This window comes from Pseudorca crassidens, chromosome 3 (assembly GCF_039906515.1).
Source record: "Pseudorca crassidens isolate mPseCra1 chromosome 3, mPseCra1.hap1, whole genome shotgun sequence".
Lineage (NCBI taxonomy): Eukaryota > Metazoa > Chordata > Mammalia > Artiodactyla > Delphinidae > Pseudorca > Pseudorca crassidens.
In genome coordinates, this window is record NC_090298.1 from 172,357,254 (window position 1) to 172,380,596 (window position 23,343).

Consider the following 23,343-nt stretch of genomic DNA (forward strand, 5'->3'; position numbering starts at 1 on the left):
GCCGGGGGTCCCAGGGGCGCAGCCCCCCGCGGCTGCGCGCTGGGCCGGACGGATGACATCACCGGGCCGGGGGCGGGGAGCGAGCGGGAGGGAGCGGGAGGGCCTCCTCCGCGCCAGGCTCAGCGCCCGGTCGGGCTCGGTCGGGCGGCCGCGGCCATGACGCAGGGTCCGGGCGGGCGCGCGGCCCCCCCGCCCCCCGCACCCCCGGAGCCTGAGGCGCCCACCACCTTCTGCGCGCTGCTGCCGCGCATGCCGCAGTGGAAGTTCGCGGCCCCAGCCGGCTTCCTGGGCCGCGGCCCGGCGGCGGCGCGGGCTGCGGGGGGCGCGGGGGCGGCGGGGGGAGCCGAGCCCGAGCCCGAGCCGGCCGGCTCGGCCGGCGTCCCGGCGCTGGCGGCGGCGGTCCTGGGCGCCTGCGAGCCGCGCTGCACCGCGCCCTGCCCCCTGCCTGCGCTCAGCCGCTGCCGGGCTGCCGGGGCGCGGGGGTCGCGGGGCGCGCGGGGGGCAGCCGGGCCCCCGGACTCCGCCGCCGACGAGTGGATCCGCAAAGGCAGCTTCATCCACAAGCCGGCGCACGGCTGGCTACACCCGGACGCCAGGGTCCTGGGGCCCGGGGTCTCCTACATCGTTCGGGTGAGTGGGCCGGCGCGACCCTGAGATCCCATCCTCCCCGGAGCCCCAGCCTGGGCACAGGGGCTCCCATCCCCCACTTCTTTCTCTGGGACACTCTGGACCCCGAGAGCCAGGTCTCTTTCCGTCCCTCCTTCTCTCCCCATCACCCTAGACCCCCATCGCCAGCCCGCGCTCAGCGGGCCGCCCCCACTCGGGAGGCGCTGGGGTCCAGGTTCCCACGGCGTCACGTGGGGAGGGGCGGGGAGAGGGCGGCTGGTGGGAGGGGGGCACGCATGCGCGGGTTAAGCGGAGCCCCCGTTCCGTTGGCCACCGTCTGCGGGGCGGGGGGAGGATGCGGGTGGGGCCGTCCTGATACCCAGACCCCCACTGAAACCTCCTTCCCAGACTACAGAACCGGAGACCTTGGCCTGAGGTGGGGCGCAGAAAGGCCGGGCCCCGCTAGGCCCCAGGATTCGAGATGTGAGACTCCGGGAACTTGGAAGGTGCTGTAAGGGAACAGGTCTTCATTTGTCCTGGTTTTATTATGAACCTTTTGGACGTACGGAGACGTGGGCCGTTGGCCGGCCCGTACTAGCACCCACGCCTGTGAACGTTGCACGCTCCCCGCTCAGCCTGTCTGCCCCTGTGTGTAGTTTTTGATGAACCGTCAGGAGGCAAGCGGCCCGGGGGAAGACGCTCCGTAAAATGCTTCTGTGCGGCCCCCTGGCCCACCGGGGCCCTGCCCGTCCACAGTTCATTGTCACATCCAGGGTCCGGCAGTATTCACAGCGCCTCAGTCTGGTTTTTGGGGCCAGGATCCTGGAGGTCTGTGTCTTTGTAGTTGGTTGTTTTGTCTTTGGTTCTTTTACCACCTCTCCCCGCCTCGCCCCCCACCCCCGTACTGCGTTGAATAGTATCCCCCCAGATTCATGACCTTAGGAACCCGTGAATATGGTTTTTATTTGGAAATCGAGTCTTTGTCGACATAATCAAGTTAAGATGAGATCACACTGGATTAGGGCGGCGTATTGGATAAGAAGAGGGAGATTTGGACACAAACGCACCGGGAGGGCCCACGTGACAATAGGGGAGAAATGGAGCGATGCATCCACTAGCCAAGGGACACTGAGGGTGGCCGCTCACCACCACCAGACGCTGGAAGAGGCGGGAAGGGCCCTCCCCTGAGCCCATCACCGCCAGGGAGCAGGGCCCTGTCACACCTTGATTCCCAACTTCCAGCTTCCAGAACAGTAGGGTCAGGGTTAGATTTCTTTGTTTTAAGCCCCCAGTTTGTGGTGCTTTGTTGTGGCGGCCCCCAGTGGCCTTGACTCTTGTCCATGTGTGGTCCAGGCAGGGTCCACTGCATCCTGGAAGCCTGTTAGACGTGCCGGGCCTCAGGCTGCCCCAAACGCTGGGTCTGCCTGTTCTCTCCTGGCGTCTTCTAACTTGGCTGTGGCCCCTTCTTTCGCTGAATCTCAGCTTCACTGGATTCAAGACTGATTTTGTAGTGAGATGTTTTGTGGGTGATGCCTTGGGCTTCAAACCACATCCCCTCAGGGGCGAGCTGTGTCTGCCCACTGGCCACGGCCACGGGGATTAGGAGTGTTCAGAATTCAGATACTCGTGTTGTTGAAGTGCAGGCTGTTGGATTATTCCAATGATCTTGACGGTTTTTTTTTTTTTTTTTTTTTTGCGGTACGCGGGCCTCTCACTGTTGTGGCCTCTCCCATTGTGGAGCACAGGCTCCGGATGCACAGGCTCAGCGGCCATGGCTCACGGGCCCAGCCGCTCCGCGGCATGTGGGATCTTCCCGGACCCGGGCACGAACCCATGTCCCCTGCATCAGCAGGCGGACTCTCAACCACTACGCCACCTGGGAAGCCCGATCTCGACGTTTTCATCGATGCAGCAAATATTTAATGCATGCCTCGCCCTGCCAGGTGCTGATGGTATCGTAGGAAATGGGAAAGATCTGATCCCTGCTCTTACGGGGCTCAGATTTCTAGAGGGAGAGGCTGACAGTAAATAAATAAGAGACAAACAGGGAAATGGCAGACACTGGTAGATGCTGTGCAGAAATTACAATCGAGTGATGTCAGAGCAAGAGACTGGTGGCTGCCTTTAGCCGGGCTGGTGGGCGAGGCGCCTCTCAGGAGATGCCATTTAAGCTGAGACCTGAAGCCACTGCGGCCCCAGACGTGAAACGATTGGGGAGAGAGAGTCCGAGGCAGGGGCTCAGCGGGCACATTCGGGGAGTCGCCGGAGACCCACGTGGTGGGGCTGATGGAGGGAGACAAGAGCAGGAATAAGATTTGGGGGCTGTGGGGAGAAGCTGGGCTTTGGATGGCTCTAGGCAGGGTCGCAGGGCAGCGTTGGAGCTGAAAGGATCTTTCCTGTGGAAATGGGCTGGAGGTGGGGCTGGAAGGGCAGCAGAGAGACCTCGGAGGTGGCTGGGGAGCAGTCGGCTTAGCGGATGCAATGGACCAGGGCAGCGTGGGGCTGGGGAGAGAGGGCCCACAGCATCCATGTTGGAGACAAGCCAGCGGGAGTCGCTGGCTGATGGGTGTGGTGTCCTGACGCAGGCTCCCTGGAGAGGCGCGGCCCCGCGGGGCCTGAACCAGCCTCCGTGGCCTGCTCCTCCCCTGGGAGCCGCTTGTCTCCCTGCACCTGCATCCACCAGGTGTCCTGGGAGCCACGGAGTCCCCTCCCGGTTCACAGAGAAGTGTGAAGTGAAGGCAGGAGCAGCCGTATCCCAGCTTACGCAGGGACAGGCAGGTCCGACCCTGGGTCCTCAAGAGGGGATGTGTGTCCCCACTTATGTAAGGTGGGGAAACGGAGGCACAGGGAGGCAGGGCAGTTACATGGTGAGAATCCAGGACCAGACCCAGAGCTGAGGCTCCTCTCGGAGCCTGAACTCGTTGCCATGTGGCAACTACCAGGGTGGTTGGCAGACTAACGGCCCCAAAGACGTCCCCGTCCTGGTCCCGGGCCCCGAGGATGTGTCACCTCACAAGGCAGAGAGGACTTTGCAGGAGGGATTAAGTTAAGAACCCCGAGATGGGGAGGACCCTCGATTCCCCGGGGGGCCCAGCGTCATCCCAGGGTCCTTATAAGAGGGAGGCGGGAGGGTCAGAGGCAGAGAGAGACGGGAGATGCCGTGCTGCTGGCTGTGAGGATGCAGGAGGGGCCACGAGCCAGGGGTGCGGTCCCTCTAGAAGCTGGAGAAGGCGGGAACCGGTGCTGCCCTGGAGCCTCCGGAAGGACCAGCTCTGCCCACGCCTGGATTTAGCCCCGTGAGGCCCCAGTCGGACTTCTGACTTCTAGAACTGTAAGGGAATACATTTATGTTAATTTTGTGGTAATTCGTTACAGCAGCAAGAGGAAACTAATACAGCAGCTGACTCACCTACCTGATGTCACAGAACCCTCACAAAACCCTGGAATGGTCCCTGTTTTGAGACAAGAAAAGGGAGACTCAGCGAGCAGTGATGCATGCAATCAGGGCACCTGGCTTTCTAGACGCCAGTGTGGCGCCTCCAACCCTGAGATTTCCTACCCAGTTTCTAGGGGAGGAAACGGAGGCACAGCCGCGTCAAGGAGTCCGGCGAGGGTGGTAGCAGCTGTGGTGCCCTTAGCGGCATCGCGGCAGTCCTCACCCAGAGCAGTTTAGACCCACGACGACATCGATCATCTCACGGGAGAAGCAGCCCCGGGCGGGTGGCGGCTGTGGGGTTGGTTAATTTCACAGCTTGGGGACCCTGTCATGGATTCACGTTCTTTTCATCTGTGTTGGGGGTGAATAGTGTCCCCAACCTGATTTGGAAATAGGGTCTTTGCAGATGTCATTGGGTAAGAAGAGGTCCTCCTGCATTAGGGTGGCCCTGGACCGAGTGACTGGCGGCCTTGAGAGAAAGCCATGTGAGGACACGCGTGCAGACGCTGGCCACGCAGCTCGAGGCCAGGGAGGCAGGAGGGCAGCTACAGTGGAGGCCGGAAGGGGCAGGAGGGAGCCTCCCCTGTAGCCTCCGGGAGGACCCGGCCCTGCGACACCTGGGTGAGGGGTGTCTGGCCTCCAGGACTGGGAGACAAGAAACGTCTGCTGTTTTGAGCCGTCCACCTTGTGGGGCTTTGGCACAGACATCCCCAGAAACGTATGCAGCACCCTTGCCGTGCTTTTCCTTTCTCACATCAGTTCCTCTGTCCCCTCAGCCTCCAGAAAAGAGCCCTCTTCCTGCCAGGTCCTTCTGTGAATAAGGATGCCCTTTCCAGAAAGCCCCAGACAGTGTCCTGTGACGTTCCCTAAACTGCCCGTGGGACTAGCCTAGACCAGTGCCGCCCAGAGGCGGACGTGGAATGTTCCAGGTCCGTGCTGTCCCATTGGTAGCCACGTGTGGCCACGAGCACTCGAATGGGGCTGGGGCAGCTGAAGAACTCAACTTTCAGTTTGCTTCATTTTAAGCTAAGTTCAAGTGGTGGCCTGGCACTCCGCGCCCCTGTTGGACGGCTCTGGTCTAGATGGATACTTGCCCCGTCTGTGGATCCATCCCGTTTCCTTCCATCGGGGCTGTTTCCACGCCGGGCACTTCTCCTTTTGTTACCGAGTCCAAGCTTGTACTGGTCTATGCAGGACAGGCCAGTAAATCGAGAGCCGAGTCGTTGGGGCAAGGAATAGCGACTTGATCTGGAGAAGGCAGTGGACGTGCGTCCCAAAGAGCCATCTTCCCTGAGAGAGCGCGCAGGATTCTTCCATACTGAAAGGGGCGGGACTAAAGCCAAGCACTTCCTGGTTCCCGTCAGCCTCCGGAGGGCAGGTGTTAATTTCTTCCTCCTGCAGGAGGCAGGATTCCCGGAGATGGGCCACTGTGTTTAATTTAAGCTTTTAGACAACATCCCCATAGCGATTAGTTTGTAATAGAATACAAGGTTTCTTCCCTATTACACTTTTACGAAAATTCCACTAACAAGCCGTTTCTGCTTTTCGAGGTGCCCTCACCGTGCGCTCTCTCGAGTTTCTCACGAGGAAGGCTTTGAATGGGGCACAGAGAGACTGAGAGCTGCCCCAGGGGCCCAGGCCTGGCTGTCTCCACCGCCCAGTCTTTCCTGAAGGCTGGTCTCGTAGGTGGTGGTGTGTGGGGAACCTTGGGAGGTTAGCTGTTCTCAGGTGTTTTTAAATGCAAATGCAGCTGATTCCTTGAAGGCAAGGGGTAGGATGGCTCCAGGGTGGATTACTTCAATGACTTGAGCATATCCCTGAAGCCCCAGGTCTTTCCATCTTTTCCACTGCCGTCTTCAGCATGCTGGCTTAGCCGTCCTCATGGTCACAAAAGAGCGGCCACAGCACCAGGTATCGCATGCAGATCCAGCCATGTCCACTGGAAGAAAAGGCCATCCCTTTCGTTCTTCTCGCCACACCTCGCTGGCCGGAGGTGTCAAGCTCCATTCGTGGCAGGGGAGGTGGGCCACCAAATTGGCTTGAACCAATGGTGAGCAGAGTGTGGTGCCCAGACCTCGAGGAACTTGTTATAAATGCACATTCTTGGGCTCCACCCCAGACCTGCTGCGTCAGAAACTCTGGGGTGGGCCTGGTGAACGATGTTTTACCAGCCTGCCGGCTGATTCCAACACCCGCTCATGTTTGAGAACCACCAGCCTTAGCCAGCTGCTTGCAATACTGTTGAATTAACCACTGCTCATTTATAACTAGTGTTTGGTAACCTCCACCCTGAAATGAACATCACATATATAACACCTACCTGCACATTTATCCCCCCCCAAAATCAATACGAGGTAACAAAACAGCAATAAAAAGGAGAAACACAGAGGCAGCAATTCACAGTAACATAGAATATGTTTCAGTGTGTAAACGCGTAAGCTTCTCTAGGCGCACAGCGACAGAGACAGGAGCCACCGTTCACACGACAGCTACAAACAGCTCCAGGGTTACTCTGGCAGCTCCAGTACCACCATTAGAGTTGCTGCAGGCCGTGTGATTCTCAAAACAGCGGACAACTCTTGGTAAAGCCTGAACGACACACAATGAAGCCTTCTGTTAACATACAAGATAGTTTCAAGTTTCATTACATTCGATGCGTATTAAAACCATACCAGAAAGTTAAGCATAGAATTACTATGTGATCCAGAAATTCTACTCCTTGGTATACACCCGAAAGAGCCGGAAGATGATAAGTATATGACTGGCTATATGGGTGAGGTTGAGTGAGTGTGTGTGTGTGTGTGTGTGTGTGTGTGTGTGCATCTAGGGAGGAGATAAGTATTTTTCTCTTATGGGAATTGAGCAGGAACTCAGATATTTGCACACCCATGTTCATAGCAACACTATTGACAACAGCCAAAAGGCAGAAACACCCAGCTGTCCGTTGATGGATGAATGAATAAAACGTGATCCAGCCACACAGTGGAACATCACTCAGCCTTAAAAAGGAAGGCGGTTCTGACACCTGCTACACCAGGGATGAAACTTGAGGACGTGACGCTCAGTGAGAGAAGCCAGCCACAGCACAGATACTGTGTGATTCCAGGCACAGGGGGTCCCAGCGGGAGTCACATCCACAGAGACAGGAAGTAGACGGTGGGGGCCAGGGGCTGGGGGAGGGGTGGGGAGTCGGCGTTTCATGGGGACAGAGCTTCAGTTTGGGGAGATGGGAAAGTTCTAGAGATGGATGGTGGGGATGGTTGCACGACAATGTGAAGGTGCTTAGTGCCACTGAGCTGTGCACTTACAAACGGTTAAAATGTTAAATTGAACGTTACGTGTATTTTGCCACGGTAGAAAAGAAAACAAACAAAAAATGCCCTTAGATGCTTCGAGTTCTGTGTAAAATGGTGTTAGGTTGGAGTCGTGGTGAATGGTGAGGGCTTTTCACAAACGCGAACGCCCAGGAGGATGCTCTGAAGTCCTTGGGGACCCAGGACCAGCGTCAGTGCAGGGCTCCCCAGATTTTGGAGGAGTGCGCCCCACGATTTTGCAGGCTGCCCCTGAGTTTATGTCGGCCCTCAGCTGGGCTCGTGATGCTCGCGGTGGGCTCGCCTTGTGCGTTTTTGGCAGGGAGCATGGAGGCCGGCTCTGCCAGCCTCTGTGCGTCTGGTCGGGAGGCAGGGGTGCCCGTGCATCCCGACGCGGCTGCTGGAAACTTTGATCGCTTGGTGTACGGGGGAGAGTGGCGTCCCCCCAGGTTCATGTCCGCCGGGCCTCAGAATGTGACTTCATTTGGAAATAGGGTCTTTGCTGGTGCAATGAGGTTAAGGTGAGGTCCTCCTAGAGCAGGATGGACCCTAGATCTAGTGTGACTGATGTCCTTCTCAGAAGAGGGAAATCTGGACACAGACACACAGGGAGAGGCCACGTGACCACAGAGGAAGGGGCCGGAGGGATGTGTCTGCAAGCCCAGGCCTGCTGGCCACCACCAGTAGCTGGAAGAGGCAGGAAGGGCCTCCCTTGGGCCTCCAGCTGGGGCGCGGCCCTGCTTCACCTGGATGCTGGGTGTCCGAGCCCCAGGACTGGGAGACACGGAGTCTCTGTTGTTCGAGGCCGCCCCCCAGGAGACTAACGCACTCAGTTAAGGCGATGTTGCTCCCTGGTCAAGGCCCCATTTGTTTCCATTATAAGCAACACATATCTGTGGGGATGTACTTTTTTTTGGTCAGACCTTTAAAAGGGAAGGGTAACATAGGTGTGTCCAAGTGTGCAAAGGCAGTCCGCTGCTGCCCGGGGCCCCCTCTCCGGCCGCCCCAAGTCCCCACCATCCGGGCCCCTCCGCCCAGAGCCCTGTGTGTCTGTTCCTCAACTGCATCTGTGGAGGGGGGACTCTGACACTCTGCAAGCAGCCTGGTGCCCAACAAACGTTCACTAACTCGTCTTAGCAAAAATGGACAGTTCTGCCTGGATGGACACTTTTCATTTTGATAATTACGTGTTTATTTTAATGGTTATTAGGAGACACTGCTAGGCATCAAACCCAAGTTTTATGGTAGCAATATGCAGTTTCCTCTTTTCTTCATGCACATATTTTCTTTCTTTCTTTCTTTCTTTTTTTGGTCGCACCATGAGGCTTGTGGGATTTTAGTTCCCCGACCTGGGGTTGAACCCGGGCCCTCGGCCATGAGGGCTCAGAGTCCTGAACATGGAATGCCAGGGAATTCCCACTCATGCACATTTTCTTTTCTTTTTCTGTTTTTTGCTTTCTCCTTTTTGTTTTTGTTTCCCCATGCACATTTTTTAAAAAACTGAGATGTAATTCAGTGTCATAAAACTTACTCATTTAAGCTGTACGATTTAGTGGTTCTTAGTGCCCTTGCAGATTTGTGAAACACTCATTATGATCTAGTTCCAGAACATTCTCATGACCCCAGAGGAAGCCCCGTCCCCATGAAGTCACTCTGCACCCCCTCCCTGTCCCCTGACAACCAGGAACCCACTCCCTGTGTCTGTGGATTGGCCTCTCCTGGACATTTCCCATCAGTGGAATCACACGCCGTGTGTCCTTCTGTGTCTGGCTTCTCTCACTGAGCGTCGTGTCCTCAGGGTCCATCCATGTGGTAGCGAGTGGCGGGGCTTCTCTCCTTTTATGGCCAAGTAATGTTCCAGTGTGTGGACGGATGACATTTTGTTTATCCATTCACCAGTTTATGGACTTTGGGGGGGTTTCCTACAGTTGCCTTAGAGAAATAAACTCAGTTATGTTTATAAATGGAGTTTATTTAAAATGAAAACGCTAAGTAGTAATGGTACAGGACCTATTGCACCGTGAGGGGTGGCGCGTCCTGCGGGGAGTGTGGTGAGCTGGGTGCTCGTCCTGTGTCCGCCCTGGTGTGCTGTGTGAACTCGGCTGGGTCCCTTTCCTGCTCTGAGCCTCAGTTTTCCCTCTTGTAACTCGGTTTTCCCCTTACATCCTAGGGCCGGCTCTGGGTGGCCTCTGTTTCTGCATTGGCAAAGGGGAAGGTGGGCTGCAAATCCGCCGTTTGGGGTCCCCTCCCGGGCTTCTCTGTCGGTCTCCCGGGGACAGCTGTAACAAATGACCACAAACTGGGCGGTTAAAACTACAGAAATGTATCCTCTCCCGGTTCTGGAAGCCAGACGTCCAAAATCAAGGTGTCGGCAGGCTGGTTCCTTCTGAGGCTCTGAAGGCGAGTCTGTCTCCAAGCTTCTGGGGCTGCAGCCCTGCCTCCAGCTCCACATGCTTCTCCCTGCGTGTCTGTCCCTCAGCCCCCCTCTGCCTTTCTCCCGTGAGGACGTGTGGCATCGGATTTAGGGCCGATCCTAAATCCAGGACCGTCTGACCCTGACATCTTTAACCTGGTTGTATCTGCAGAGGTTCCCTTCCACTAAGGTCCCTCTCACAGGCTGTGAGGCTGGGCATGTAGACAGAGCCTCCTGGGGCTGTCACCCACACACCACGGCTGGCCTTCCGAGACGTTGGGATCCTAGGTCAGAGGTCGTGCTCCCTGGCAGGCCCGAGGCTGAATTTGACCTCTGCCTTTTTTTTTTTCTTCTATTTAAAAATAAAAATTCCTTGTCATTGTTTACAAATCGGGGTGTTTCAGGCAAAGGCCCTGGATTTCAGGTGGTCTGGCAGCACTGGGCCCCTCTGGCCCCCGAGCGTGTAGTTTGCTGCAGTCTTCACCGCCTCCTGCAGGGCCGGGGCACGCTCCAGAGCCCAGGCTGTGGGTTCAGATCCTATTTCTGCCGCCTACGACCTGTGACTGCCAACAGGTTACAGAGCCCTCGGGGCTGTTTCCTGAGGGGTCACGTTGCTGCGTAGCGCGGGCTTTGGGTGGAGCGGGTTGACAGGTCATGTGCGCAGCACACTTGGAACAAGGACCGGCATGCGACAAGCGGCTTATCAGTGTCATCGCTGCCGGCACGCGCTTCAGCCACCTGCTTACCTTCCCTGCCTTCGTAGTGTGTTCTCCACCCTCCGGGAAGGGGACCCGTGTTGCATCTCCTCTCCCGTGCAGTTGAGTCATGCACCCACTTCACCCGGGGAGGGGCTGGGGGTACTGGGAGGATTTCAGTCACACAACCAGAATGAGCTGTACACTGGTTAGGGTGAATTAGACCCCTCAGACCCTGGGGCCCTGCAGCACGGATGCCCCATGCAGACGCATGCTCTGTTAGAGGGAGGGTACCTGTTGAGCCGCCAGCACCCAGCAAAGCTGTCCACTCAGTGTGAGAGTCTGCTTTGGGGGCCGGGGCCACAGCTAATTCTCTTCGAGGTTCTACATGTCTAACGCACGCCTGGCACATAGTCCCTGCGGACCTGTCTATCCGTCCCTCCATCTACCTGTCCATCCATCACCCATCCATCATCCATCATCCTTGCATCATCTGTCATCCATCCATCCATCTGTCCATCCATCCATCCATCCATCATCCATCATCCATCCATCATCCATCATTCACCCATCCTCCATCCATCATTCATCCATCGTCCATCATCCATCCATCATCCATCATCCATCCATCATCCATCTTCAATCCATCCATCCATCATCCATCATCCACTCATCAGCCATCAGCCATCATTCACCCATCCTCCATCTATCCATCCATCCATCCTCCATCCATCCATCATCCATCCATCATCCATCCTCCATCCTCCATCCATCCATCCTCCATCCATCCATCCATCGTCTATCATCCATGCAATGAAGGTGAGACACGTCAGTTCACCTCCCTGCTTAAAGCTGTCCCACGGCCCCCCAAGTTGGTCACGAAGAAACCCAGCCCCTCATCACAGCTCCAGGGTCCCACATCCTCTCATCTCTCATCACTCCAGCCACACTGGAGTGAGTCTGGTCTCTCCAAGCTGTTTCCCGCTTCTGGCCTGTACTTGCTGTTCCCTTTGGCCTGGATCTTCACTTGCCTTACTCCCTCTCTTCTCCTGGTCACTGTCTAGGGAGCTTCTGCTGTGTAACGAACCATCGCACAACCTAGTGCATGGAAACAACAAACACTTTTTATTTCCTGTGGTGCTGTGGGTCGGCTGGGGCTGAATGGTCTCCTCCTTCACATGGCGATTGGCTCCATGTCAGCTGGGGAGATGGGGGTGGGCCACGTGTCTCGTCATCAGGCAGGGTACCCCGGCAGGGTCGCAGGGTCCCAAGAGCAGCAGGGGAGCAAGCTCCGGTGACGGGTGACCGCGCCTGTCCGTGTGCTGCTTGCATTACGGCCAACGCAGGGCCTGGATGGGGGAGGGGAGGAACTGGTGGCCACTTGTACAGTCAGCCAACGGCATCTGTAGAAGCAGCTACTGTGTCCTGCTAGAGCTTGTCACCCACACATGTGCATGCGCACACACAAACACACAGTGTCCGCACATGCTGTGTGCACGTGTGTCCTCCTCGGCCCCCTTGTCCACACAAAAGGCACTGTGGCTTCTAGTCGGCACCTTGCTCTTTTTACAGCTGCAGACTTCCATTCCCAGCACCGCGATTTATTTCGGTTCAGCAAAGATACAGGCTGCCCAGTTAAATGTAAAGTTCCCATGAACACGAACAATTGTCAGTATAAGTATGTTTTGTGCGTTATTTGGGGTTTGTTTTTTGTTTTTGTTTTTTTTGCGGTACGCGGGCCTCTCACTGCTGTGGCCTCTCCCGTTGCGGAGCACAGGCTCCGGACGCGCAGGCTCAGCGGCCATGGCTCACGGGCGCAGCCGCTCCGCGGCATGTGGGATCTTCCCGGACCGGGGCACGAACCCGTGTCCCCTGCATCGGCAGGCGGACTCTCAACCACTGCGCCACCAGGGAAGCCCTTGTGCGTTATTTGGGACATACACTAAGAAGATATTAATCGTTTATGGGAAATGCCAACCTAACTGGCGTCCTGGGTTGGACCTCAAAACCCTAGATGTGTCAAGTTTTGGGGTGTCTGCAATTTCTTGTTTATTCCTCCAGTGCTGCAAGTCCCGCAGGAAGGGAGGGGCAGGCGGCCGGGGGCAGGGCACCCCCGGGGCCAGCATAGGAAGGCATACCCCGCACTGGGCTGTGGTGGCAGTAAATACCCGCGCACCTGCCCCAGCACCAGTCCTGCGGGGGTGGGGGTGGGGTGGGGGCGGAGCCCTGGGGGGAAGGTGGAGTATGGCTCCCAACAGCCACCTGTGCACACATAGGGAGCCTGCAGACTGGTGTGTCTGTGGGATAAAGTCCTCAAAATGGAGTTTCAGGGTCAAAGCATGTGTGCGTGTATCATTTTTTAAAAGCCGAGGGGACTTCCCCGAGGCACAGTGGCTACGACTCCATGCTCCCAGTGCGGGAGGCCAGTTCGATCCCTGGTCAGGGAACTAGATTCCACATGCATGCCGCAACTAAAGACCCCGCATTCCGCAACTAAAGATCCCGCATGCCGCAACTAAAGAAAAATGATCCCACATGCTGCAACTAAAAAATCCTGTGTGCTGCGACTAAGACCCGGCACAGCCAAATAAGTAAGTAAATAAATATTTTTAAAAATTGAGGTAAAATTCACATAACTAAGTTAACCATTCACCATTATTTATTTATTTTCTTTCCTTCTTTCTTTTTTTTTTGGACTGTGTCAGGTCTTAGTTGTGGCACACGGGATCTTTCGTTGCGGCGCCCGGGCTTCTCTCTAATTGTGGCCTGTGGGGTTTTTTTCTCTCTCTAGTTGTGGCTCGCGGGCTCCAGGGTGCATGGGCTCTGTAGTTTGTAGCACGCGGGCTCTCTCGTTGAGGCGCGCAGGCTCAGTAGTTGTGGTGCGTGGGCTTAGTTGCCCCGTGGCCTGTGGGATCTTAGTTCCCCGACCAGGGATCGAACCCGCGTCCCCTGCATTGGAAGGCAGATTCTTTACCACTGGACCACCAGGGAAGTCCCTACCATTAACCTTTTGTTTTTCTTTTTTTTAATTTTATTTTTAAAATTTATTTATTTTTGGCTGCATTTGGTCTTTGTTGCTGCACGCAGGCCTTATCCAGTTGCGGCGAGCTGGGGTCACTCCCCGCTGCAGTGCGCGGGCTTCTCATTGCGGCGGCTTCTCTTGTTGCGGAGCACGGGCTCTAGGCGCGTGGGCTCAGTAGTTGTGGCTCGCGGGCTCTAGAGCGCAGGCTCAGTAGTCGTGGCGCATGGACTTAGTTGCTCCGCGGCATGCGGGATCTTCGCGGACCAGAGCTCGAACCCATGTCCCCTGCATTGGTAGATGGATTCCCAACCACTGCGCCACCAGGGAAGTCCCCCATTGACCGTTTGAAATCACAGTACAGTGGTATTTAGTACATTCACAAGGTTGTGCAACCACCAAATCGATCTAGTTCCAGAACATTCCATCAACCCAAAAAAAACCCCATCCCCGTTAGCTGTCACCCCCTACGCCCCTCCCCCGCCTCTGACAACCATGAACCCACTCTCTGTCCCTGTGGATTTTCTTGTCCTGGACGTTTCCCATCAATGGGATCACATGACAGACTCTGCAAATGGCTGTGCCAGGTTCCCTCCCAGCTGTGCAGACAGCACGTTGGGGGGTGCTGGTGGCCGTCGTCTGGCCACCCTGCCCCACCCCTCCCCCGGCTGTTCCTGCCTTCTCTGTCCCTCAGCATCGTCTCTTGGAGATTTTGAATTACCGAATTACCTTCCGTGGAAATGGTAATCTGGGCAGGGGTGGGCACACTCTCCCTGGAAAAGGTCAGACAGTCAAAGCTTTGGGCTTCGCGGGCCAGATGTCCTCTGTCCCGGACCCTGGGGACGCAGAAGTGAACAGGGTCGCCACCATCCAGTCCTCCTGGGCTGACCTTCTAGTGGAGCAGAAAGAGAATGAACAGCAGATGGTTAAACGAACAGCCAGGACTGAGCCTGGAGGAATCCACCGCTTCCAGGGAACAACTCCCTTACAGTCAGGGAGGGCAGCTCTGAGGAGGTGACCGGGAGCCTGGAGCTGGGGAAGGAAGGGACGGCTGGGGCTGGCTGGTGCAAAGGCCCTGTGGCAACCAGGCTGGGCCTCATAAGGACAGAGGCGGGGGCTGGAGCCCAGGGTGGGGGGAGGGGAGGGCGGAGGGCTCGCTGGAGGGAAGGCCTGGGTTCCACGGTCAGGCCCCAGCTGGGCTCTGCTGGGCTGGCGCTCACCCTGTGCTCTCTCCCCTCAGTACATGGGCTGCATCGAAGTCCTCCGTTCCATGCGCTCCCTGGACTTCAGCACTCGCACCCAGCTCACCAGGTGAGGCCCGCCTGCGGGGGTGGGGGGGTCTGGTGTGTAGCTCTGTGCTGGGAGGTGAGGGTGGTGGACTCGGCGACAATTCCCTCCCCCTTCCCGGCTTGGGGAGCAGTGCTCTGCAGGGTCAGAGCGATCTGGGGTGGGGCACAGTCCCAGCTCTGTCCCCGCCTGCCGGTCACCCACGCTCTCCGGACCCCAGATGATCTCCTGGAGACGACAGCAGAGAGTGTGTGGGTCCCACGAGGGGTGCTGAGGATGCCCCAGCATGTCCTGGCACCGGAGGGGGGGGGCGGTGCTGCTGGCTCCTGGTTGAGACTCAGGGCAGGGCTGCAAGGGGCTGGGAGCCCGTCCAAGGCGACCAGGGCACGTCCACCGTCCTGGCTTTTTTTTGGTGCAGAGAAGGCATGGTGGTGTCGTGATGTTCCGAGCTGCCTGGACCTGAGTCACGTAGAGTCAAGGGTACAGCCGGGGCTGAGGCAGGAGGGGCCCCCATTGTTTTGCATGTTGGAAACTGACTGAGTGCATTCACCAGAGACATTAAAAAACTCTATTGAGATATAATTCACCCAATCAAAGTGTACACCCAAACTCTATTGAGATATAATTCACCCAATCAAAGTGTACAATTCGATGTATTTTGCTGTTTTCCAAGTTATGCAACGATCTAATTCCAGAACATTCCATCACCCTGAAAAGAAGCCCCATCCCCATTAGCAGTCACCCCACCCCCTCCCCATTCCCTGACAACCACGCAGCCACTCTCTGTGTCTGCGGACTTGCCTGTCCTGGACGTTTCCCATCCGTGGAATCACACACTGTGTGTCCTTCTGTGTCTGGCTTCTCTCACTGAGCATCGTGTTCTCGGGGTCCGTCCACGCTGTAGCGAGTGTCAGGGATTCCCCCCTTTGCAGGGTTGAGTGATGGTCCCGTGTGTGGAGGGACCACGTTGTGTTTATCCATCTTCAGCTGACGGCCGTTCGGGTGCTTTCGACCTTTCGGGCTGTTGTGAGTTGAGCTGCGGTGGCCGCGCACGGGCAGGCTTTGCGTGGACGTGTGTTTTCAGTTCTCCAGGGTGCGCACCTGGGGGTGGATCGCTTCACACTTTGAGGAGCTACTGCTCCATTTTGCCTTCCCACCTGCGGGGCGAGGGCTTGGTTCCCCGCACGGCACTGACATTATTGAGAGCCTTCTGAGTGTCCATCTGACCCTCAGGACCTTATAAAAGTTCCAGCCCCTCCGGAGGGATGAGCTGTTTCGTGGAGTCTCTTCCATTCTGTTGGGGAGGGTTGGTTCTGCCATTGTGCCTGGGGGCCCAGAGCAGAGGTCATCCTCTTATGCCACAGATGGGAATCTTGGCCAGCCTGTGGCCACACAGAACTTGGGGTTTAGGCTGAAGGGCTGTGTCAGCACCCCCAAATCTGACCCCCAAATCTGTCAAGTGGGCTGTGGCTCAGAGGTCCGCTGGTCACTGAGAAAGAAAGAGCTGGAGGGGGAGAGCCGAGGGCAGGGGCACCTGCGGGGCGCACGGGGTGGGCGGCTGGGAGCCCGGAGCCCCTGGTCCAGGCTTCCAGGTACCCCAGCGTTCCTCCCTCCTCTGAGCCCCTCCCCACTCAGGATCCACTGCACCCCTTCCTCAGCCCATCGCCCTCTGACCCCCCCCTTCTCTGAGCCTCTGCTCCCTCCACTCCAAGCTCTCTAAGCCCCCTCCCTCCTCCGCCCACACAGGGAAGCCATCAACCGGCTCCATGAGGCCGTGCCTGGCATCCGGGGCTCCTGGAAGAAGAAGGTGGGTGAGGGGCCCGTGGCCTCCGGGTGGGAGCGAGTCATGGCCATCCCGGGGCCTGCCCCAGCTGGAGCCCCACCGCGGGCCCACCTTCCCGGTGCCCTGTGCCCCCCGCAGGCCCCCAACAAGGCACTGGCCTCCATCCTGGGCAAGAGCAACCTGCGCTTCGCGGGCATGAGCATCGCCGTCAGCATCTCCATCGACGGCCTCAACCTCTCCGTTCCCGCCACGCACCAGGTGAGCGCCGCCCGCCCCTCCCCCCAGCCTCCGCCAGCCCCGCCCAGGGCGGGGTCTGTGGACTCACCTAGGTGAAGCCTGGAGGCATGCTGGGCGCGGGTGGGGGGGGGGCCTGGGTGAAGTGCAGGTGTTGGTGTGAACTGCGCACCGGGACGCGTGTGGATTTTAGCACGTGTGTCTGTGTGTCTGTGTCGGGGGTGTGGTGACGTGTCTGAGCCTGGCGCCCACGTGCACACGTGTGTGAATGCCCACCAGCGCGGGGCGGGTTTGTCCTCCCGTGCGGCCGCGTGGCCGTGGGTCTCAGCGTCCTGCCCTGGCTGCGGGGCTGCCCGTCCAGTGGGGCTCTCGGTCATCCTGGCGTACTGTCGAGGGGATGGCTCATCCCCTCACCCCTGTCCTTCCGGCCCCCCCCTGTGGCCTTGGTCTAGTGACCGGCCGAGCCCCTGTCTCCTCCCCCGACCCTGAAGCGGCAGCCCCGTGACTGGTGGTCTCTCTTCGGCCAGATCATCGCCAGCCACCACATGCAGTCCATCTCCTTTGCGTCGGGGGGTGACACGGTAAGGCCGGGACTGGGGGTGGACTCCCGGCCCCTCTGTCCCCCCAGCCCCGAGACCCCCTGCCTGTGCCCATCGGTCCCACCCCCCGCGTTGCTGGGACTCCTCCGCCCGCTGCCCTCTCTCCCCAGGACATGGTGGATTATGTGGCCTACGTGGCCAAGGACCCCATCAACCAGAGAGGTGAGGCCCGCTGGGGGCGGGAGGGGCCCTTGGGCTGGAGCGCGTCAGCCAGCCGAGGCCCCGCTGATGCTGCGCCACGACCCCCAGCCTGCCACATCCTGGAGTGCTGCGAGGGCCTCGCCCAGAGCGTCATCAGCACCGTGGGCCAAGCCTTCGAGCTGCGCTTCAAACAGTACCTGCACAGCCCCCCCAGGGTTGTCGTGCCCCCGGGAAGGTACCGGCCTGCCCGCCCCGTCCCCCCGCACCTCTGCCGGCCCTGCCCCTCCTCCCTGGGCGTGGATCCTTGTCCCCTCCCTGCTCTGTGCCCCTCGTGGCCCACGGCTCGACCACCAGGACCCCATTTCCGCATCTGTAAAGCTGGGATAACAACATCCCCACTCCCGGCTGAGGTGAGGGCTCAGGGAACTGGTTGGCGGGAGGTGGCCGTCATACTGTCGTCATTAGTCCGCACGGGGGTGGCTGGCGCTTCTGCAAAGGGCCGGACTGCACGCCCTGCTGTCTCAGCCATTGTGGCGGAAGACAGCCAAGGAGGATGTGTGAGCAGTCGACGGTGGGCTGTGTGCCAGCAGAACTTTATTTATGGACACCCCAAACTCTGAATTCCGTCTGACTTTCACATGTCATCAGATGGTGTTCTTTGGATGTTTTCTTAGCCATTTAACAGTTCTGCGGCGTAAAAGTGTAGAAACCGTCCTCGGCTCCTGGGCCGGCAGAGACAGGCAGTGGCCTGCGGTCGGCTATTTAAATATCTGGACAGACAGGAATTGGCTAGAATAAGTGGTGAAAAAATGAATTTGTTAGAAGTCCGATATGCACCGATGAGGGGCCGGCGTGCGCAGCTGGGCACGCCCCTGTGGCCCTCGCACGGGCTTGCACGCCCCTCGCACACGCACGCTGGGGCGGCCCCAGTCCCTCTCCTCCCCGGGCTGCAGGACCCTCCTCTGGGGCCCCCACTGTGACCTGCTGTCCCTCCCTGACTGAGCGGCAGTCAGCGGCTTCCCGTCTTTTGCTCTTAGGAACCACGCTTGCCTGGATGAGTCTCCATAGCATAAACTTCAAAGGCGCCATCCAGGGCCAGAGGGCGAGAGCATTTTCAATGCTGAGGGGTGTCACCACCCTAAGCCGTGGCTTCCGGGCTCTGGTGCAAGCCTGGCGTGGGCAAAGGGGGTGGAGACCAGCTTTTCTGAGGCCCTGCTTGGCCCAGCCAAAGCGCTGAGGCTCGTGCAGAGTCCCCTTTGATGGACAGAAAGGGGCACCCAGACCCTCCATCAGCAACGGTTCCTGGTGCCACCGCTCAGCTGATGGGGGGCGGTCAGGGTCCCTGGGCCTGGGGTCCTCGGCACCCTGTTGGGAGCCAGCCCCTTCCCCGTCCCGTGCTGGGGCCTGTGCTCCCGCTGGCTCTGTGTCCGCAGGCTGACCGGGCCGGAGGATTCGGCCTGGGGGGACGAGGACGAGACAGAACACAGCTACTACAACCGCACTCCCGGGAAGGAACCGCCCCTGGGCGGGCTGGTGGACTCCAGGCTCACCCCCGCGCAGCAGCCCTGCGCCCTCGGGGCCCTTGGCCAGGTCAGCCTCTGGGACCTCGTGGGGAGGGTGTCCCGGGGGGCCTGACCCCCAGCCCCTCCTTCTGCTCCTGTCCTCCGGGATCCTAGAGGAGGGTCTCTTGTGCCGCCCCCACCTCCTTCCTCCCTCCCCAAGCTGCCCAGATCTGCTCGGCCCTATTCTTGACACTTCAGACGGGATTCCCATCGCAGACATTGAGGAAATGGGTACAGCAGTGATTGAATCAGGGCTTCCAAGGAGGATAACGAGAACGTACCCCAGGGAGACTGACCAGCCCTGGTCAGGAGGATGTCCCTGAGGGCAGGGTTTGGGCTGGGCCCTGACGGGTCAGTAGGCGTCGCCCAGGAGAGCAGTGCAGGGAAGGGCATCAAGGTGCAAGAGACAGCATGTGCCGGGGCAGGCGTTCCAAGTGGGGACGGTCCATGAGGCTGCAGCAGAGGTGTGTGGTGGGCGCACAGGCAGACGGAGGCCAGGGAGCGGGGGATGGGTTCAGAGCCGAGCTTCAAATCTGGCTTATAGGAGGGTTGGTGTGGGAGACCGGGGTGCTGTGCTGGGAAGAGGAGGTGCTACAGGCCAATCAGGAGGGTTGCCGTGGGAGATTGGGATCTGGGCTTGCACACTGCCGGAGGACCCCTTGCTCTCTTTTTCAGGGAGCATCTCCTGCTCGAAGAGACGCCCGAGGCCCGCAGTGGGACGTGGGCCCCTCAGGTATGGTCGGCTGCTCTCTGGGCTGTGGGGGGGGCCCAGCCCTCCCCCTGGGTCCCCGCCGCCCCTCACACTGCTTCCACTCTTTGGGTCACTCCACTTTCACCGGCGAGATTGTATTCCCTCCCCACGCTCTTAGAGATTTGACAGCGTCTGCTTTTTTTTTTTTTTTCTGTGCAGACCAGTTTCCTTGTATTTTGGGCATAGGTACTGCATCTTGTGGTTCAAAGCACCAGAGTATAAAAAGGCATCCGGTGAAAAGTCAGTCTCCCTGCCCCATTTGTTTTATCCACCTCCCTAATCAGGTAACCGCCGTTAGTAGTCTCCATGTTTTTTCCAGAATTTTGCATGCACATTCAAACCAACTCAGACGTACATGGCTTTCCCCGGTTTTTAGACGGTGGCGTGCTATCTACCCCTCCACCTTGCTTTCCCCTCGTAACAGCCCAGCTTGGAATCCTCCCCACGTCGGGGCACGGCAGTCGCTCCCCTTCTTTTTCACCACGGCATACTCCCTGCCACGTGAAGGGCCATCCTCGCTCAGACATTTGAGCACTTTTCGTAGGTATTCGCCACAACAGCGTCCACCACTCAGCTCTGTTCAAGGGCCTCCGTAGAATCCGTACCTGGGACGGTGGCCGCTGTTCCATGTGGTACAGGTCACACAGCTGCCCTGTCGATTTACATTCCCACCAGGTATCATGAGCTTTTAACACAATGGTAGAGTTTTCAGCCATTTAAATGTTAACGTTATACGACATTTACAGTGACAGAGAAGGCTAAAATCCCCTTTGCCCCAGCTCCGAGGTCGTGACCTCACCCCCCTGGCACTTCTGTGTCTCCTTTCAGCCTTTATTACCCACAGGCCCCCAAAGAAGTCAGGACCCCGAGGCAGGCTGCGGACACCTTCGGTCTCTCTGGGGCTCTGGCTGTGTCCGTGTGCTCTTCTGAACGGCTGTGTGCTAGTCCCCTGTCCTTGGAGTTGCTTATTGACGTGGCCCCCTCTTGATGGGTGGCAGACCCCTTGGGCCCCCCCGTGTGCCCCTCCCACGGATGCTGAGCTGTGGATGGAGTGCACACGTCAGCCACGGGAGGGAGGCTGCCGAGTGGCTCCCTCATGTGGCCGGGAAGTGTGTTTTCCCACCAGCCCTGCTGCGGCTGCCTCTTCCCTCACAGCCGTGCTGACATGTGTTGGGCTTTTTTTTTTAGATCTTCCCAAACAATCTGGGCATTTCACTGCCGAGCATCAGAACCCTACTGGCTCCCGGAGCTTGTGGTTAAAGAACACGCGTGGCATTGGGTGCCCAGCAGGTGCCCAGCCGTCATCTGGCCCTGGTCAGCTATTTCTCTGGGACATGGGCTGACTCCCAGGGCTCACTAGCATTTCCTACCCCTGAGCCTTTGCACATGATGTTATCACTTCTTATCATGCCTTTCCCAAGTCTCTGGCCAAGAACTCCTACCAATATGTCAATGCCCCAGCTCCAATGCCCAGAAATTTTCTCTCTTTGGACTCCTGCAACCCAGGTTTCTTCCTTCTTACTTCACCTTGATTATAAGAGGCCGGGAGAATCTGTGCCTCCTCTGTGAAGACTGGGAAGCCTGGGCTGAGGCCCCTCGGCCCCCATCAACCACCCAGGGCGGTTTCATCTTCACCCCTACTTGTGAGGAAGCTACTCCCATTCTCTCCATTTTGCAGAGGAGGAGACTGAGGCACTGAGAGGTGACCTTACTTGCTCATGCCCACAGAGGGTGGAGCCGATGTATGAGCCCAGGTGTCTGCGAGGGTTAAGGATATAATTGGCATAAAGCAGAGATCGTGGCTGCGGGCCCGTGGGCTGCATTTGACCACAGTGTATTATTCAAAGGCCATTATTTCCCTGCCAGTGATTAAACATGGCGACGTCTAGAAGTGGATTGACACTTCTGGGGAAAAAAAAATACACACGTGTCCTTTGAACGTAGGAAAAGACGCTGAACCTTGCTCAGAATAAGAGAAATGGAAATTAAGTTCCCCCAGGATGCCATTCTCACCTACCGCGTCAGCGAAAATCCAACAGTCTGATAATACACGGTGGTGAGGCCTTGGGAACAGGGCAGAGGCAAACTGGTGAGGATCCAGCAGATCTGGACCGAGGTGCTGAGGGACCCGGGGAGAAACTCCACCGAGGATACCTTTTCATGGTGGTGTGGCTTTTGAACCATGTGAATGCTTTCTACATTCAAAAACAAAACTGAGGAAAGAAAAGAAAGGAAAGCCTAAAATAGAACGGAAGCAAACAAATGACCTGACCATGTATCATGTTGATAACATAATTACAGGGAGAGCAGAATTTTATTGTTATTATTTTTTGCGGTATGTGGGCCTCTCACTATTGCGGCCTCTCCCGTTGCGGAGCACAGGCTCCGGACGCGTAGGCTCAGCGGCCATGGCTCATGGGCCCAGCCGCTCCGCGGCACGTGGGATCTTCCCGGACCGGGGCACGAACCCGTGTCCCCTGCATCGGCAGGCGGACTCTCAACCACTGCGCCACCAGGGAAGCCCTGTTATTATGTTTTAAACGTGGAGATTTAACATAAACATTGGGGTTCCTGCCTTCCCTTGAAACTGGGAAGCTCTGGTCCCCTGGCCGCTTTCCTGCCTGGCAGACGGGCGTAGGTGTGTGTGGGGGGGGGGCTGGGGGCGCGGCTCCCCGTGACCTCCGCGTCTGCACAGCCCCCGCCCTGGGCTGGGCTTTTATGCGGTTTTTCACTCCTAACCCTGCTGTGCAAAAGGGCGGGGCTTCCCTCCTGGAGGGAGACAGGTGTGGGCGGGGCTGCCCTCCAGGGCCCTTGTCCTTGGGGTCCCCCGGCTGACCCCACCCCACTCCGGCTCCCCAACCCCAGCCCCGCCCGGGGATGGCTACGTGCAGGCAGACCCGCGGGGCCCGCGAGACTACGAGGACCACTTGTACGTCAACACGCAAGGTCTGGACGGCCCGGAGACCCTGCAGCCTGAGGACAGCCCCAAGAAGGACCTGTTCGACATGAGTAAGTGGGGGCGAGCCAGCCTGCTGGAGGAGGCCGGGCCCGAGCAGCCCGTGGCCTGATGGGAGATGCCCTGCGTCCTCCCCTTGGGACTTCTCCCCAGGTTATAGGGTTGGGGTGGGGAAGTGTGCATCCTATGGTACTTCCTCCTCGGTGGGACCCTCCAGTCTCTTGAGGGTAACCCAGCTCCCTCTCTATGGGGGAAGAGTGTGATGGGGGGCGTTCAGGCGTCTCTTCTCTGTGGGACGCCTCAGTCTGCAGGAGGCCTAGCTCCCCATCTCTGGGTCTTCCCAGTCTGATGAGGGAGTTTAAGCTCCCTCTTCATGTGACTCCATGGTCTGAGGGAGGAGGCCCAAGCCCCTTAAAATGGAAATCCCAGCCTAATGGGGAGCCCCCAGTCTGAGGAGCTAGGCCTAATCCACACCTTGATAAAGTGACTAGCTGATGGTGGAGGCCAGTCCTTCTTCCCTCTGGGATGCCCCAGCCTGAGGGAGGGCTCA

General features: G+C 58.2%; 1 protein-coding gene across 3 annotated transcripts in view; it reads left to right on the forward strand.

Moving 5' to 3' along the window:
- The first annotated feature begins 141 nt into the window (after window positions 1-141).
- SHC2 (SHC adaptor protein 2) overlaps window positions 142-23,343 on the forward strand; it is a 29,781-nt gene continuing 6,579 nt past the window's right edge. For all 3 annotated transcript variants that reach the window (XR_010942594.1, XM_067734590.1, XM_067734591.1), the window contains exons 1-10: window positions 142-630; window positions 14,721-14,791; window positions 16,514-16,574; window positions 16,689-16,808; window positions 17,312-17,365; window positions 17,494-17,545; window positions 17,633-17,759; window positions 18,958-19,114; window positions 19,762-19,819; window positions 22,703-22,846. Coding sequence is in view for 2 of the 3 variants with exons in the window: in XM_067734590.1 (XP_067590691.1) it covers window positions 157-630; window positions 14,721-14,791; window positions 16,514-16,574; window positions 16,689-16,808; window positions 17,312-17,365; window positions 17,494-17,545; window positions 17,633-17,759; window positions 18,958-19,114; window positions 19,762-19,819; window positions 22,703-22,846 (1,318 nt within the window). In the remaining variant the exon portion in view is untranslated. The remainder of the gene's footprint in view (window positions 631-14,720; window positions 14,792-16,513; window positions 16,575-16,688; window positions 16,809-17,311; window positions 17,366-17,493; window positions 17,546-17,632; window positions 17,760-18,957; window positions 19,115-19,761; window positions 19,820-22,702; window positions 22,847-23,343) is intronic.